This window comes from Cydia fagiglandana, chromosome 17 (genome assembly GCF_963556715.1).
Source record: "Cydia fagiglandana chromosome 17, ilCydFagi1.1, whole genome shotgun sequence".
Classification (NCBI taxonomy): Eukaryota; Metazoa; Arthropoda; class Insecta; order Lepidoptera; family Tortricidae; genus Cydia; species Cydia fagiglandana.
Genome location: NC_085948.1, coordinates 18,356,195 through 18,373,027, shown reverse-complemented (window position 1 = coordinate 18,373,027; position 16,833 = coordinate 18,356,195). Strand labels below are relative to the sequence as shown.

The following is a 16,833-nucleotide window of genomic DNA, read 5'->3' as shown; positions in this document are numbered from 1 at the left end:
ACGTGGCAGTAACGTACAGTACAGTAGAAATAGATTACATGAATAAAAAAACAAATACCGTCAACCAGGGTGAATAGGGATCGTTGTGGACAAAACTTAAAATGTGATTTCCAATACCTATACAAAATGTATCATAAAAAATGTACCTACCTAAGTACTATTATTTTCATTCGAATTATGTGGATATTTTTTACAAAATTGTCAGGTAAGTCCCATTTAAAGTTTTGTCCCTATTCACCCCAGCCATCCCTATTCACCCCGGTTGCCGGTACCTACACACATGAAATTACAAACATTTTAAGAGTCTCACGAACCTAGCCGCCGCCATACAATCGAAGTTACATTGTCATTTTAAAACGACATCATCATCATCATCATCATCTCAGCCATAAGACGTCCACTGCTGAACATAGGCCTCCCCCTTGGACCTCCATTCGTACCGGTTGGAAGCCACCCGCATCCAGCGTCTTCCGGCGGCTTTAACAAGGTCGTCCGTCCATCTTGTGGGTGGACGTCCTACGCTGCGTTTGCTAGTCCGTGGTCTCCACTCGAGCACTTTTCGACCCCATCGGCCATCTTCTCTGCGCGCAATGTGGCCTGCCCATTGCCACTTCAGCTTGCTAATCCGGTGAGCTATGTCGGTGACTTTAGTTCGTCTACGGATCTCCTCATTTCTGATTCGATCACGCAGAGAAACTCCGAGCATAGCCCTCTCCATAGCTCGTTGAGCGACTTTGAATTTTGAGATGAGGCCGATAGTGAAAGACCACGTTTCGGAGCCGTAAGTCAATAAATAAATATTGGTATCATATAATAATATAAAACGACATGCTTAAGCATATATTTTAAAAGTTGGCATTAATATTTACGTAACATAATATATTCGTGTCCGGTAGGTACTAATTTTCGTTGTTACGAATTGTAATACAAAACAAATTGAATAAGTAGAAGTTTGACATGCACACGAGTTTGACTTCCACTCAATCTATTATATTTGTATAACATATTTTTTTAAGTCTTCTTCTTCCTCGCGTTATCCCGGCATTCTGCCACGGCTCATGGGAGCCTGGGGTCCGCTTGACAACTAATCCCATGATTTGACGTAGGCACTAGTTTTACGAAAGCGACTGCCATCTGACCTTCCAACCCAGAGGGTAAACTAGGCCTTATTGAGATTAGTCCGGTTTCCTCACGATGTTTTCCTTCACCGAAAAGCGACTGGCAAATATCAAATGATATTTCGTACATAAGTTCCGAAAAACTCATTGGTACGAGCCGGGGTTTGAACCCGCGACCTCCAGATTGCAAGTCGCACGCTCTTACCGCTAGGCCACCAGCGCTTCAACATATGTAAAATAAAACATATTTTTTTAAGTATTCATTTATAAAACACTTATTCCTTTCAGTAAATTATTCGTATGTGTATACCAACAACCATATAATCCATCACCTCCGATTTAAATTTACCATTTTCAAGACAATTTCTCAACTCGTTCCCACAAAATCCCAGACACGCCGAAACAACTTTACAGGAGCGACACGCACGTTTCAATTACATGTAACACTTTCCCTCGCAACTGAACCTTGCATCCACAAAACAGCCTAAGCGACATTTTCTTTGTACGCACATAAGACCTTTCGTCAAATAAAAAATGTGTACGAAATTCAGCAGGTGCTATACTGAACATCAGCCCCAAGGGCTTACCCTTTGTCATTCGAAAATAACTCTTACTACTTTAGGATAAGAACAAAGTTGCGCCGAGGATTGGAAGGGATAACTTTTTGGTTAAGGATTTTGTCAAAAAACTAAAAAGGATTGGAAGAACAGGCTTCTTAGCGTGTGGGGAGAAATGGAATTGGATATAGTAGGGCCAGTTTTGAGTTGTGTCGTGTGTACGAAAATTTTATTAATACAGTACCAGTAACACATTTCGAATAAGGTGTGCAAAAAAAAATATATTTCTATAAATATTGGTATCATATAATAATATATGTGACGTATCATATTAATCATATAGACAAATATATGCATATATTTAAATATTAAGGGAAAATCTCACACCTAGTTCCACAGTAAGCTCAATAATGCTTGGTGTGGGTGCTAGTCGAATTATATAATATAATAGGTATATTAAATACTCATATACATAGAAAACACCCATAACTCAGGAAAAAATATTTGTAATAAATAAATAAATACCCTTACCAGGATTAGAACCCGGGACCTCCTGCTTCGTAGGCAGGGTCACTACAGTGTCTACAGGCTAGGCTAGGAGGCCGTCAGTTAATATAAATTGATAATTTCCATTTTCCTTATTAGATCTAACAATCTTACACAACGTCGCAGAAATATTTTATAATTGCGAACCGTAAAAACTGAATTGCTTCAGGCCTTTTAGGCATTAACTACTGAAGTGTGGAGTAAATTCCTCATTTTTAAACAGGTTTGTCTCTTCCAGGACATTGTTGAAATTTTAAATTGAATTTAAGGCACGCTTTGTTACTAATGGCTTTTAAAAAAAGATTGAAATTTTAAACGGAAATACAGAAATATATCCGGAGACCATTTCATAGCAATTTTAGATAATAATTTGATAATTTATGGGTCGTACACAATTTTTTGCACACAGCTTATTAAGCATCTTACACTAAGAGTTGCAGGTCCTCTAAACAACCATTTTTTATTTTTATTTTAAAAGATATGAACTTGGTGGGCTGAGATTGATTAAGTGTCAAAAAATGCAAATTAAAGCAGTGGCATTGTCGGACTCTTAGTTCAGATATATGTACCTATATAAGTAAGCGCTTTTTTCTACGATTTATACAGCGGCGCGAAAAAACAATTTTAACTTCAACAACCGGAACAACGGTAACTTTTCCTCATTTCCTGGTTACCTCACATCCCCATACACTAGTGGAAACTCTAACTCATCGCGATCGCTCCCCAGGCGGAGGTTACTCAACGTAATTATAGAGGAGCAATGGCGTCCCGTCGCAGCCTCATTTGTTTATGCTATAAACTCGTTTCTTAGGTTATTTATTAGTTCATCGGGCTACTGGAGCGGTGTTTGAAGTTCAAATGTTTGAATTTAATTCGATATACAATCCTATATACCGAAAACCGTAACTAAAAATAGTGGGCATCTGTTTAAGGGCATATTCGGTATCGTGTTCTGGTTAGAAACCAGTAGAAGATTTTTTTAAATTGTAGATTATACCTAGATCGGACGGGATTCAACGAGCAAAATTTTAAATTTTCATTCAATGAAACACATTTCTCATTACAGAGATTTTCCGTGTTCGCATTTTGCCAAGACTATAATATTATACAGGGTGTTTGGTAGGTACATCGATTGCCAAATTAAAACAGCAGATAGGTTGAGTCATTTGCTATCTGCTCATGTCTACAAAAAAAATTGACCATGTTTTTTTTACTACTGCTCAAGTAAAAATTTGAAATTTACGAAAAACTGCCTTAGAACTGAAATAAAAATGTGCGCAAATTTAAAAAAATTCTAGGCCTGGGAAGATAGCAAATTACTCAACCTATCTGCCGTTTTAATTTGGCAAACGATGTACCAAACACCCTGTATTGTATATAATAGAAAAGCATTGCACAAAGCAGTAAGCACTTATTTAATATACAACTAAAACGTCTTGTTTAGCTGGAGCGCGACACAAACGCTTATTTTACGACTCCATGGGGACCTTTTTTTTTCTGCCCGGCAACAGTGGACTTTAATGGAGTCACATTTAAATTGCGACATTTGGGAAAGGGAAGTGGTTTAAAATCAGTCGAGAAAATCCTAAAATGGTTAAGTAACTAAATTAGGTGTTCAGGCAAATTGAGAACCACAAAATACTTTTTCATCACACTCGCTCAGTAAATGTGGAATTGCACGCAGGTTTAGCGGGAGTTATAGAAAAAGCGTTCTCCCTAGTGAGTTATGAAGTTTCTAGTGCCACAATTAACAGTTTTTTGTCTTTATACTTAATTTTTGTATCGCTTAAGTGTAATGAAAAACATCGTGTGTAACTCGGGGCGTAATAATATTGCATACTCGAGTCTATAAATCGCTCCGGCAAGCCGTTGCGATTTAACTTACTCTCGTTTGCAATATTCAACTTACGCCCCATGTTGTATAATGTACTATTTCACCACGCCAGCTCGTAAACGCTCTCTTTATTATTTTCGTGGTAAACTTGAACACTCACCAATTTTATGAATACTTGTAGTTTTTAGCTATACTTTTGTATGTAATTTTAGTTTCAAGTTTATCACGAATAAAATACTTGATTCTGATTCTTATTTAAAAACTGATGAGAAAGTTGCATTTTATCCACGAGAGTGGCAAAGTAATTTTATGCAAATTTTGAGTTGTTTCCTCGTGTTGACTGGTTGAATTTTGACTTCTAACTGATGATTTCCAATGATAAATGATTAAGTAGATAATGGCGTTTATTTGAATTAGATGTGTAATGTTTTACATTTAGTATTTTCCTCATGCTGGTATGGTGAAAAATATTGGGTTTCACTCGGTAGAAAAGTTGGCAAAAATGTATCTAATTAGATTTTTTCTTGAAAAAACTTACTTGCGACTAATTGCTCTGTTGTAAAAATTTAAGTCGAATTTCCATTATATATTGACTAGAATAAGCAATATGATCATATCATGGTTTGTAGTCTCTTTAGATCGTTAGTAGATTGTTATAATTATAATGCATGCAGTAATGAAGCTTCAAATAGAAATAGAATGATAATTGTGTAAGTTGATCAATACTCAGTCATACGGCACCAGCGACCGAGAAAGGTGCAGAAAAAATTGGAATTGAATCGTAGAATTATCCAGAAAAAGTCACTTTACAATACTTAGTCATAAAGTGATCAGTAATTGTCTGTCAGTATACTTAGCAGTGATATTTTGAGTTTCAACTGATGTCTATTTTCAGGTTTGGTCAGGCAAGTATACAATACCAAGTCTATTTGTTTTTGTTACTACGAGTCTCCTAAGCTAACTGCGTTTTCCCTACATATATAAAACAACGCTAATATATAACACTTTAAACTCTCGCGTTTTGTACACTTTAATTTTAAAAGGTAAAACAATAAAATTATATAGCGGTAAACCCGTCTGTGTAATTATATAACGCTGATATAATTTTATCGTTATTAACATACTTAAAGGATTTGGCAAACTATAAAATGCACCTTTAAATTTTTCCAATATTCCGGCAACTTCTTTTTTTGACAAGAGTGCTGTTCTTTTTAGACAAGCGCATCCACACAGTTGTTTTTTTTTAATATTCTATCTAGCTTAGCAAATAAGTTATTACTGCTAGTTTTTTTGTAAAAAATATTATTTACTATATTGTTCTAACCAGTCCTAACAAGCAATAAATAAATAAACAAAACTTCATCATGCTTTACAAGCTGTGCTAATCCATACTTTGTCACCGGATTGTTTCAATTTGTTCATTAATTAGTGAGTGCTAAAAGGTTTTTACAGCACATATGGTGCTCCACTAACACACCCTATGCTATAAGCACATTACGTAAGTACGTCGAAAATTTAAAGGACCATAATGTGTACTGTAAAACGTTGTAAGATGCACGTGCAAATAAGTAGGAAATTCCCAACTCGTGTCGATTTAAAACACTACCTTTGGTCGTGTTTTAAAATTCGCCACTCGTTGCGAATTTCGCACTTGTATTATAATAGTACATTTCGATGCTAGTGCGGAAGGTATGTCATTACTAAGAATGACATTTCCGCACGTGTATCGAACGACGTTTTTTAATACAGTTGCGAAAAAATAAGAAAAACATTGTTAATCGTACACTAAACAAAAGTGGTAACAGTGACAGCTCGGTTAGACGTCGTCTTTAAGTATATTATATCTATGGGCGTTTGGCAGCTATTCCGTTCCATTCAGTCAACTTATTAAGAACGGAATTATCAATATTGAATATTAAAAAATAAACGTGTTATATAATGATGAAGAGGTAAGTAATTAAATATGAAATATGTAATATTTTTCGTATTCTTACATTAACGGTAGGTTTTTATGCTGATTACGACGTTTAAAGGAAACTAATATTAACACTCATCAATAAGTAGTCGTGAATTGGAACAAGTATAAATTTAAAAAAATTGGAAAAGTAAAAAGCACTAGTTCGAGATAACCAACTTTCCGCACGCTAAACAGCTACGTAAAGTAGCACTTTTTGAGCAACTGTATTAAAAATAACTATTATTTTTCAGTAAAAATGTACAAACTAGCGAACGCTAAGATCTCCAGCGGGCGACTGTCGTTGGCTACATTACTTCGCCTCCGTGTTCTCCTGGGCCACTATTGCCCCGTCAGCCCGCGCGTCACATTGCGTCTCTTCTCTTGGATCTACTGCCTTTTACTGCCTCACTTACTTTGCATTTATGCTACAGAATATTTAGCTAGCCGCGAGATCAAAATCTTTCGTGTATTACCATTATTGATAGAATACTGTGCTAATGCTCTTCTATCATTACTAACTGGACAAGAATATTTTTTCAAATTTGTGAAAGGAGTCGAGCTGATAGATAGCGAAATGGGCTTCGATCATCTACCTTTAATAACGCCAGCAACGGAATATATATTTTCCATGATCCTAGTTACAAAAACATTGATTGGGTTTATATCTGTTTTTATTCATAGAACGGGCATTTATTTAGTATTGTCTTCGACGATAATGACGGTGGCATCCGCTCTTAATTGCTTATCTTCGTCTTTGCCTTTCGATTTGTTACGTCTCCGTATAAGGTTGCTTCGCCAAGCCCTGATAAGTAACTTGAGCCCATCGATAAACAATACAGAGGATAAAATAAAAATACTTTGGGATAACTTAAGATTGTACAATAAGTTGGTTGACAAATTTACCAGTACATTCCACTGGCATAAACTGCAGGTGAGAACTGTTTTTTTCTTTATTTGTGTTGTTGTTTTTGTTGTTCAATGGCTCAGTGACCCACAAAAGATCTTGGAATCTGATACAAGAGAATGCCACTCTGCCCCATTCTGCACCACTTCTCGCCAGTTAGGTACCCCGCTACCCTTTGTCCGTTGGGTTATTGTGTAATTTTTATTTTAGGCCTATCAAGAGAATCGACTGTGTAAGGAATTACAATTTTTTATCTCAGAGAAGTGTGAGAGCTTTGCGAAGAAAATAATGTTGTTAGCGATGAAAGGATCTATAAGGAAATATAAAGGAAAACAAAGTTTTCTATAATCAGAAATTTGCATTATGCGTCTTTTGCAATCAGATTTAATAAAATTATAGCGTTTCACTAATTTCTATTATGTTTTCAGATAACTATTACCACGTGTTGCTGTTTCTTTTCATTTATTATAAACGGTTATTTTGCTTCTTTCGCAATAAAATATTCTAAAGATGTGAGTATGCATAGATAATTGTCTTTGTAGTTCAAGTAACGCGTAACATCAATGAAAAAAGTTCAAAGTATATGTAGGGGAGTCCAGGTATGGTTCTCTCTCAGGTTGACTGTCACAGCAGTCATAATAAACCACCAGTAGCTATAATAAACGAACGTAAAAGTTCATCGACTCATGAAATAAAACTATTGAAACGAATTATATCGCGTATATTGAATTCATACAACATCCTGACGTTACGGACCCTTTATTTCATCGACTCATTTATTAAGTGAAGAAAGAGGCTTCTTCTGATCTTTCAACACCGGTAGATGAACTTATTTAGAAATTAAATTATGACAAAAACATAATATTTTATTTATGCCTACAGAGTGGAGTCGGAGTCGATCAAGTGTATATCATAATAGGTTTTGTTTTGTTTGCTGCACCATCTTGTCTACCATCGCTTTTCTGCGAGCTAGCTCACCGGGAAGTCGACAAACTGAAAGCCGCCGTCGGTAACTTGCTGCTTCTTTGCGAAGGTATCATTCCTTATTTGAACGGTTTAGGTACAGTCAGCAGCAGAAGTTGCTAAGCGGCCTAGGTGTTCAAAATGATCTTGACGCGACTTTATTGTTAAGTGAATAAGAGCGTGTCAAGGTAATTATGAACACCTCGCCCGCTTAGCAACTTATGCTGCTGACTGTACTAGGCCAAATGTGATGATTTAATATAAACCGACGAACCGAAGTGTGTCGACTGAATCGAATATAAAAAGGGTTTAAGAAGAAGCCTGTTTTTTGTCTAAATTTCTATATTTTTTACACAATCCATATTTTTGGACTTGGATTGATACAATTTTAAATAATGTTTTATATATAATTATTATAATGATAAATATTGTTCATGTTTATGCACAGATGATGAACTACAATCGGAGCTGCAGCTAGCGGTTGAATATTTGGATCATCGTCCCTTCAGAGTGTCCATCTGCCACGTGTGGTCTCTCGACGGCTCTTTCATACTAACTTTCGTCGGCCTCTGCACCGCCTATCTTATCACCATCGTGCAGATATTTGGCATCATTTAGTTTAAAGCCATTCAGGGGTCGGAAACCGGTATTTGCTCCATACAAAAATACCGGTATTATTACGTTCGTTTTCGTTCTTTGGTTTATTATTTCATTTTTAATGGGACAATCTAATAATACGAAGTTGTTACCTAAATACATGATTCAATCCTACGTACAGAGCATAACATAATTCAAAATATTGACTATTTCGGGGTTTTTTAAAAATACCGGTTCCGAGCCCTGCATTCATTACTCTCCGTCCTCCATCATCGTTGATATCATTATTAGCTAACCTTAGTTGACGGCACTATTTGCAACACCATCATTTGGATTCATTAAAATTATTATTTAGGTGTCCGTGCCTTCGCTTGAACCACATTATGAGATAACACCCTTGTAACTCAGCCCTAATCAAGCGAATTCATCAACTAGTAGCGCCATCTATCGCGCCACTCAAGTACTAATGTCGCCCGGTTGCCAGCGCTCGGCTGCTTTCTCTTCAGTACGCTTTTGTAACTCAGCCGAGCAACACGTTTACAAAGCAAGTTTAAAAAGATCGAGAAATTTAAATCGAAAAAATATTTTGAAAATCTCCGACTTCGTGACATTCCGCTCGGTGCCCATGGCCCAGCGACGAGACGCAGTGACCTTCCTACAGGCACCGTCATAAAAAGTACACGGGTACTTACGCCTCATGGCCTTGTCCTGTGGGATAACAAGCGTCGTCCCGTGAGACGACATGGCGTCGTCCCGTGAGACGACAAGCGTCGTCTCGTGTCTCGTGAGACGACAAGGCGTCGTCCCGTGAGACGACAAGGCGTCGTCCCGTGAGACGACAAGGCGTCGTCCCGTGAGACGACATGGCGTCGTCTCGTGAGACGACAAGGCGTCGTCCCGCGAGATGACATGGCGTCGTCCCGCGAGACGACATGCGTCGTTCCGTGAGACGACATGGCGTCGTCCCGTGATCGTCCTGACAGACGACATGGCAGCGTCTTGTAAGACAACGAGCATCGTCTCGTTAAAAGACCTTGTGACATTCCGCTCAGTGCCCATGGACCAGCGATGAGAATAAGTGAGCTCCTATAGCCATCATCATTGAACAGAATACGGGTATAAATGGCACATGGCGTCGTCCCGTTGGACGACAAGCGTCGTTGCGTGAGACGACATAGCGTAGTCCCGTGAGATGACATGACATCGTCCTGTGGGACATCAAGCGAGAGGGGGAGGCACAATAAGGCGTCATCCTGTGATACGACAGGCATCGCGATGAATTACGTCATCATGTGAGAAGACATTGCGCCATCTTGTGGTATCGTCCCGTAAGAGGATATTGCGTCCCAAGGGACTACATTGCGTTGTTCCATAAGACTACATTTTGTCGTGTCGTGAGACATTAATGCGTCGTCCTATGAGACGATATCGCATCGTCCTCTGAAATGACATTGAAATGACGTTATCTTGTTAAACAAAAACCGTTGTCTCATCAGTCTCATGGCCTACCACTAACACGGTAGTGGACGACTTATTGGTCGCTTTATCGATCGATGTCTGCACGGCCGGACTCGCATTTAAAATCTGCATGGTCATGAACCAATGTGCGACCCAGTTAGTAGACGTCATCATCATTGTAGCCGACCAAATGGTGTGTCACCTTTTAGAACGACGAGCAGCAGAATTTCTATTGGCGGGTTTGGCGCGAAATTGATAACGAAATGTAGTTACAGTAATTGTTTCAACCTGCCGGGAAAAAAGGACGGTTTCCGTCTTGGTCGTGTACAAATGTTGGTCTTGGTCGATAACTGCCATCTCAATTGCCGTGAGATACCAAACAAACCAAAAATATACATTCTGAGGATCCTAAACTGAATGACTAACTGGCCATGGAAAATAGCAGTTAAGAAACTGTGAAAAGCTCTTCCCTTTTCACAGTACAAAGTGAAAAACCGTGTGTTATACTTTGCCCAACTAGATCCTATACCAAAAAGAGAGAGGGGGAGGCAAGAAAAATTGACGTTAGCTTTAAAGAAGGAAAGAAGACTAAAACTCTCTCTTCTAAATAGGAATACTACACGTATAATGCCAATTCATTAACGGCTCTGTCATAGGCTAACAAAAGATATCTCTTTATTGCGGCTCTAAACCTGAAAATAAATAAAGAGTTAATGATATATATGAGTGTATAATCATCGCACTAAATCCCTCTCTTAAATGATGAATGACTATGAGACTTAATAGTGTCTTTGGGAATACTGAAGCATCTCTAAATATTGACCATTAGCTAAAAAATTGCGACCTGTCACAGATAAATCTTTTACTTAGGTTAAATCGTCTACTATGTAGCTGTGAAACTGAGACCACTGAACTAAGAGTAATATCTAGAAAACACAGGGGCAGGATCGCATTCCGTCCAAGAGACCGAACTGACAAAGGCATTTTTAATGCTGTAAGCAACAAGCTCCACTTCGGAAGAGTATCTAAGCAGCGGGTTGTCAATCAACCTGCGCCGTCGGTATAACAATCATGTATCATAAAACGTTGACCGTAAACGTTACATAGTTCAATTTCAAAGGAAATGAACTCCTACTGGTGATATAACTATCGGAAACAGACGGCATTTGTAGGAGGTGCTTTTACATAATGTCTAAAAGGACCCTATATAGTACAATATTAATTTAGTACGGCAATCCGCATAGTTACCCATGATTGTTCAATAGGAGGTGAAACATCGGCTTCTTTAATGGTAATTGTTATGCCTATGTAGACGATGAAGCGCCCCTTCAAATTACTTATGTAAATAAATAAAGAATTTATGAAAAGATTTTTCGTAAGTTTAGTTAGAGTGGAGTTACTGATTCTGTTTCGAAAAATCGCGTATTGAATTAGAGGTGAAGCCGACTAAGGGACTAAACTGTCGAACCAACAGCCACGGTCTACGGCTTTACCTACATCTAAACAATGATTGTTTAATTTTTCCAAATAGATAAATTAAAATGAAGTCACTTCAGAAACTTTGAAACCTAGTGGACTGCGGTGCAAGCCAATATACATACAAATGTACAACGTACGTAAACGTACATACTATCCGTAATATGTAGAAAATATTTGCAGGCAGTCACCGATACCAGATACCGGATTCTGAAAGAACACGGACCAGAAATATCCTTCTTTCGATTTCCAGATGAGAGGCTTCCTTGGCAGATAAGGAAGTACTCACATGATTTTATAAAGAATAACAACATACGGTGGTTCAGGCAAAATGCAAGATCTAAGCGAAATGTGATCCTGGTAGTGAATCATGACTACAAATATGTTCGCCGGTTAAATAGAGCCTGCAATTTACTCTAAAAATCAACACTAGTTCTGCTGACATTGCAGCATTGCCAGATCTAAGTACTACAAGCTTAGCTGAAAGGTAGTAGTCCAGGGACTCCAGGGTTTACAGCATACTGTTGTAACAAGTCTCGTAGGGCATGTAATTGGAAACATCATCGTCAATGCAATCAATTAGAGTTCCAGGTGTAGTACCCTACAAAATTATCGTATCTTGGTTATAGGGCAGATGTGCTGCTAATAGAATTACAGTATTAGTTGTGAAGACAACTACAATTCATATATTCATGATAATATGCTTACATCATTGAATATAAGATATCTGTAGACATATATCAGTGTTACGTCAGGCGTAGCTCACTCCGCGATTTTGTCGCGTCGCTCCAAGTACATGCGGCCCACACCAATTTTGGTGTCTAGCACTAGTAGTTGCCGCGCACCGCTATGTAACGGACACCTGCTCGCGTTTGCGCCACCTTGCGGTCATAATCTGTCGTAATAGACGCGTTTTGTTAGAGAGTGAACCTTCTGTACCTGCAGTACATACTATTATTTATTCTATGATTACGTCAAGGTAGTGACATAAATATAATATGTCGCAGAAAGGCCAAGATCATCAAATAATTGTTTATTTGTGGGCATCATGATGCCTAATTAACCCTAGGGTTCCCTCGCGACAATAAAAACAGTCTAAAATCAATTGATACACAACTTAATTGCACGAAAGCCAATAAACAACATACAACGTCCTTGTATTGCTAAATTTCTAACCAAAGTACCTAAAAATTATTAATAATAGCAATTCAGCCTATATACGTCCCACTACGGGGCACAGGCCTCTTCTCACTCGCGAGAGGGCTTGGGCTAGGGTCCCCATGCTGGCCTAATGCGGATTGGGGCTTCAAAGTACAAACTAATATTTGGTAATGAATGCGTCTACACAAGTACACATGTTAAGGTTTGACAGGAATTGTGCCACAGCATCGCCCGCGCGCGCCGGTGCTGGCGCTGCACTTGAGATTAGATGATATCATGAGACACCCGTGGCTTGTGCAACTACAATGCTATAATGCCAAGAACTTATTGGTTCTCACCATATACAAATAATAATAATGTTTTAATTTGTCTGGGTGTTACGAAAGTTTCGCAATTGGTTTGTAAAGGTTGCACTACAATTTAAAGTGGATAGGTCCACCTCCTCTTTTCTTAGAAAGTCAAAGAGTCTTCCACCATCAATCAAGAGGTTTTTACACTCTTATAGAATATTGTATGTATACAAAAGCATTAAAAACTCACAAATCGTGCTAAGTCTAACAATAAAGCATCGTACAATCCATTACCAGCGCGCGAACCATAAAATCTTCAGTTTGGGAATGAGCTTGCCACCAGAAAGAGTTAACATTAAACAACCTACAATTACAAGCCTTTGTTATAATTAGCCTAAAAATTATAGGTGAAGGCATTGGAATTATTCAAAGATTAAAAAATCTTCTAAAATATCCTACTTGGTAGACGGATCTTCAGTCTACGCACAATATCATGGAGAGATATCATCCACAACAACCGGAGTTGTCAGCATCACTTTAAATTCATAATCATCGCCTTCATACGATTGTCACCTGCGTGTCAGTGATTTTGTTCATTCGTTAAATACATTCGCTTGCATGACTGACAAGCATATAATATAAAAGCTTGGTTGACCCGGCACCAGCTTAATTGGCATGTTTCCAGTTATCTGTGATTCATAATTGACACTTGAAATAGGTAGGAGGACTAGGAGGGCTACCTTTTCATATAAGAATTAATATCTATTCATGAATTACTATTAATATGGTTGTTTTTAAAGCAACCCTCGCCTAAAACTAATCAGTAAGGTAGGATGTTTATCGGCTCAGTTGAAACTACTGCTGAGAGTTGTTACTAGTTAGTAACGCATCATGAAGTGTTGTATTTTCTTTTTCACTTTCTGACGCTACTTTCAGGCAGAGGAGTACTCGATTCGAAATAAATCTCAATGGCTTCCACAAATAAGTTTATAATTATTATTATTTTTTTACACATTTGTTTACGGAATATGTTGTCCTTATGTAATGATAGCCCATTAACAAATAAACCTGGTATACCTAGTCAATAACTATTTATATCTAAATAATGACAATGTCGTATTCTAGTGGGTACCTATACTTACGAACATTTGGTTATTTGTCCACATAGACGTATATAACATTACATCTGGCCTATCATATGATGCAACTTACCAATTTATATTAAATTGTTGGAAAATACGATAAATCAGAGAGGACCCAAGCTTTTCCAATTAGTTACAAATTTTAAACAGTTGATGGGCCGACAGTGCTATTTTTGTGGTAAGCAGTAGATAAGTAGTAGTAATATCATTACATCATACAACAAAACCTTTTTATCACCTAGTGGGAAAACATCAAGCATCAAAGGAAAGCATCAGAGGTAGCTTGGACGGGTTTAATGTAAAACTCACTCGATGTGGTTCACGTTACATGCATCAGAGCTAATACTTCAGATAGTGGTTACATTTAAAAATGGTACGACCTACAAGTACCTTCTTTTATCTTTAATTATGATTTTAGGGACAGTTTTTCAACTAATAATTACACAGTTTTGTTTTATATAAAAAGTTAAGTAATTTTATAGTCGCAACGAATAACTTATGTTGCCAGTCAGTGCTAACAATTGTCTCATCTATCGGTAATTTCAAATAAGGAAAATCTAGTTTGACGCAAACAATCCTTTAGTATATCTATATGGAATAAATTTCAAGACCACGTTCTTATTATGTGATTTTTGCATAAATATAAATATTATCAGTCACAGTACGCCCGGACCAGCGCCGGCAGAGGTTTAAACACGTCTCATAATGTGGTTCAAGCGAAGGCACGGACACCTAAATAGAACCGTTTTTCCCCCGAAGGGTAAAAAACGGATATTTAGGTTCCTGCCGAAGCTTGAACCACACCTAAGGGCCTTGCCGGCTTATGTGGTACTGAAGAGAAAGCAGCCGAGCGCTGGCAACCGGGCGACATTAGTACTTGAGTGGCGCGATAGATGGCGCTACTAGTTGATGAATTCGCTTGATTAGGGCTGAGTTACAAGGGTGTTATCTCATAATGTGGTTCAAGCTTCGGCAGGAACCTAAATATCCGTTTTTTACCCTTCGGGGGAAAAACGGTTCTATTAACAGGTTATAATTACGGATTTTACATAGTTTTTTCGACTTAATAATACGTGAGGACGCGTTGAAAATTATTATAATATTATGTTCGAGTTTCACAGGAGTTCTATAGTTAGAACTATTTGGATTGTTAGATTGCTATTTATAGTCTATCACCATGGTAGGTTTTGTAATATTATATGTAGATAGAAGGATTAATTAATGTCTAATTGAGTTTTGTGGGATTCAATGTACACCCTTGCCGTAAATATGTAAATTTGCACCCTTGTGACACAATCTACTATTTAAGTTTAAAGTTAATGTAGTGTTTCTAGATTCTAATTACTCAAATCAAAAAATAATAATAAAGTAGTGTGATTTGTCCCATTGATGTATGAAAATGCCACCCAAATTTACCCTTTCACACACTTATTTGCAAATTACAATGAACAGTAATGAAAATGGGTCATCTACTAAGGAACATTCTACATGAAGTGACCCGTTCCTCTGCTCTTGAGTATAGTTTAGAACTCATGTGTAATATTCCGGAACGGACGCAGGTGGCTGTGCCATGCCTCTAATGTAGGTTGATGTCCTAAAACTTCTTACTTCTTGCTAGTTCTGGACGAAACACACGTCAGGAAGCTTTCTGAACAAAATGACTCTTTATACTGTACTTAAGTCAAAACTGACCACAGAGTTAACAAGTTGTAAAATCTGAGAGTGCGAAAGAAAAGAGAAATTTAAGATATGATAAAAATCCGGAAATTGCAATATTTTGGCCATGTACTGCGAAACGTGAAATAACACCTCCCCTTACTAGAAGATTATAGCGTCGGGTGACAAGCAAAAGTCACTAACTAACACCATTGACATTATTGGACAATAAACTATGTTTCAAGTGTAATAAAGTGCATTGTTACTTTAATTTTTTGATAGTACTTAGTGGCTTTTGCTTGTCACCCGACGATAGGTGAGGTTATAACTATAATACAGGGAACAATTCAAGGCACTAGGCAAGGAAAATCCTGGAAGAAGAAGTTCCTCGTGGCTCAAAAACTGCAGGCTGGTTCAAGGCGAGCACCAGATCACTGTTTCAAGCTGCAGCGTCAAAAGTCAAAATAACCATGATGATAGCCAACCTCTGGTAGGAGAAAAAGTGACCAAGCCCTCAAGCAATCCAACAAAGTTTCATCATAGAATTATGATGAAACTTTGTTGGATTATATAATCTGTTCTGTTGGATAAGCCTAGTAAAACTTTAACAATTTTATCGAACCAAACAACTCGCCGTCACAATAAACTCACGGCGCAGTCGCTGAACTCGTTAACGAAACAAAGCTGGACCTTCTAGAAACATGCAGAAAATAAAGACGAATGATCGCTATACAAAGTTGTGGAGCAAGACTTTCGTTGTTTATATTACCTATGTAAAGAAGTATGATTTTACAGTTTGACGTTAACATAAACGAAAGCTATTTTTCTGATTTAAGGGACCCACAGGTTACCAGTTCGCCGGATGATATTTATCAGCCTGTCAGTTACTCGCAAAAGGTGACAGTTCCGAACAATTGACAGCCTGTTATCGTCCGGCGAACTGGTAATCTGTCGGCCCCTTTAATGTATGTGTAACGGCTGCAGTCTTATTTAATTATGTAGGTACATCATGATCTCACACTGCGCCAATATAATGTATTGCGAAAACTGTCAATACCTAGTGAGACAATATCTCATTTATGGAGCAAAATATTATGTAGGGTTCGGCTGTCTAATAAGTATTGTTAGAGGATCTACACTCATAGTAGAATAGGTAAGGTAAAATTAGATTTTT

The 16,833-nt window shown here is 37.8% G+C and overlaps 2 protein-coding genes across 3 annotated transcripts in view; one reads left to right on the top strand and one right to left on the bottom strand.

Annotated features, from left to right (window-relative positions):
- LOC134672660 (uncharacterized) overlaps window positions 1-16,833 on the bottom strand; it is a 538,774-nt gene that overhangs the window by 163,737 nt on the left and 358,204 nt on the right. The gene's annotated exons all lie outside the window — the stretch shown is intronic.
- On the top strand, window positions 4,805-15,371 carry LOC134672647 (uncharacterized). 2 transcript variants are annotated; one of them, XR_010099360.1, is made up of 5 exons: window positions 4,805-6,943; window positions 7,345-7,428; window positions 7,799-7,949; window positions 8,328-8,831; window positions 15,033-15,371. XR_010099360.1 is itself a non-coding variant. In XM_063530606.1 (4 exons), the coding sequence occupies exons 1-4, from the start codon at window positions 6,269-6,271 to the stop codon at window positions 8,495-8,497; spliced, it is 1,080 nt and encodes a 359-aa protein (XP_063386676.1). In that variant the 5' UTR covers window positions 4,805-6,268; the 3' UTR covers window positions 8,498-9,016. The 2 variants fall into 2 exon arrangements, 1 of the variants encoding a protein (XP_063386676.1); XM_063530606.1 differs by lacking the exon at window positions 15,033-15,371 and having other exon boundaries at window positions 8,328-9,016.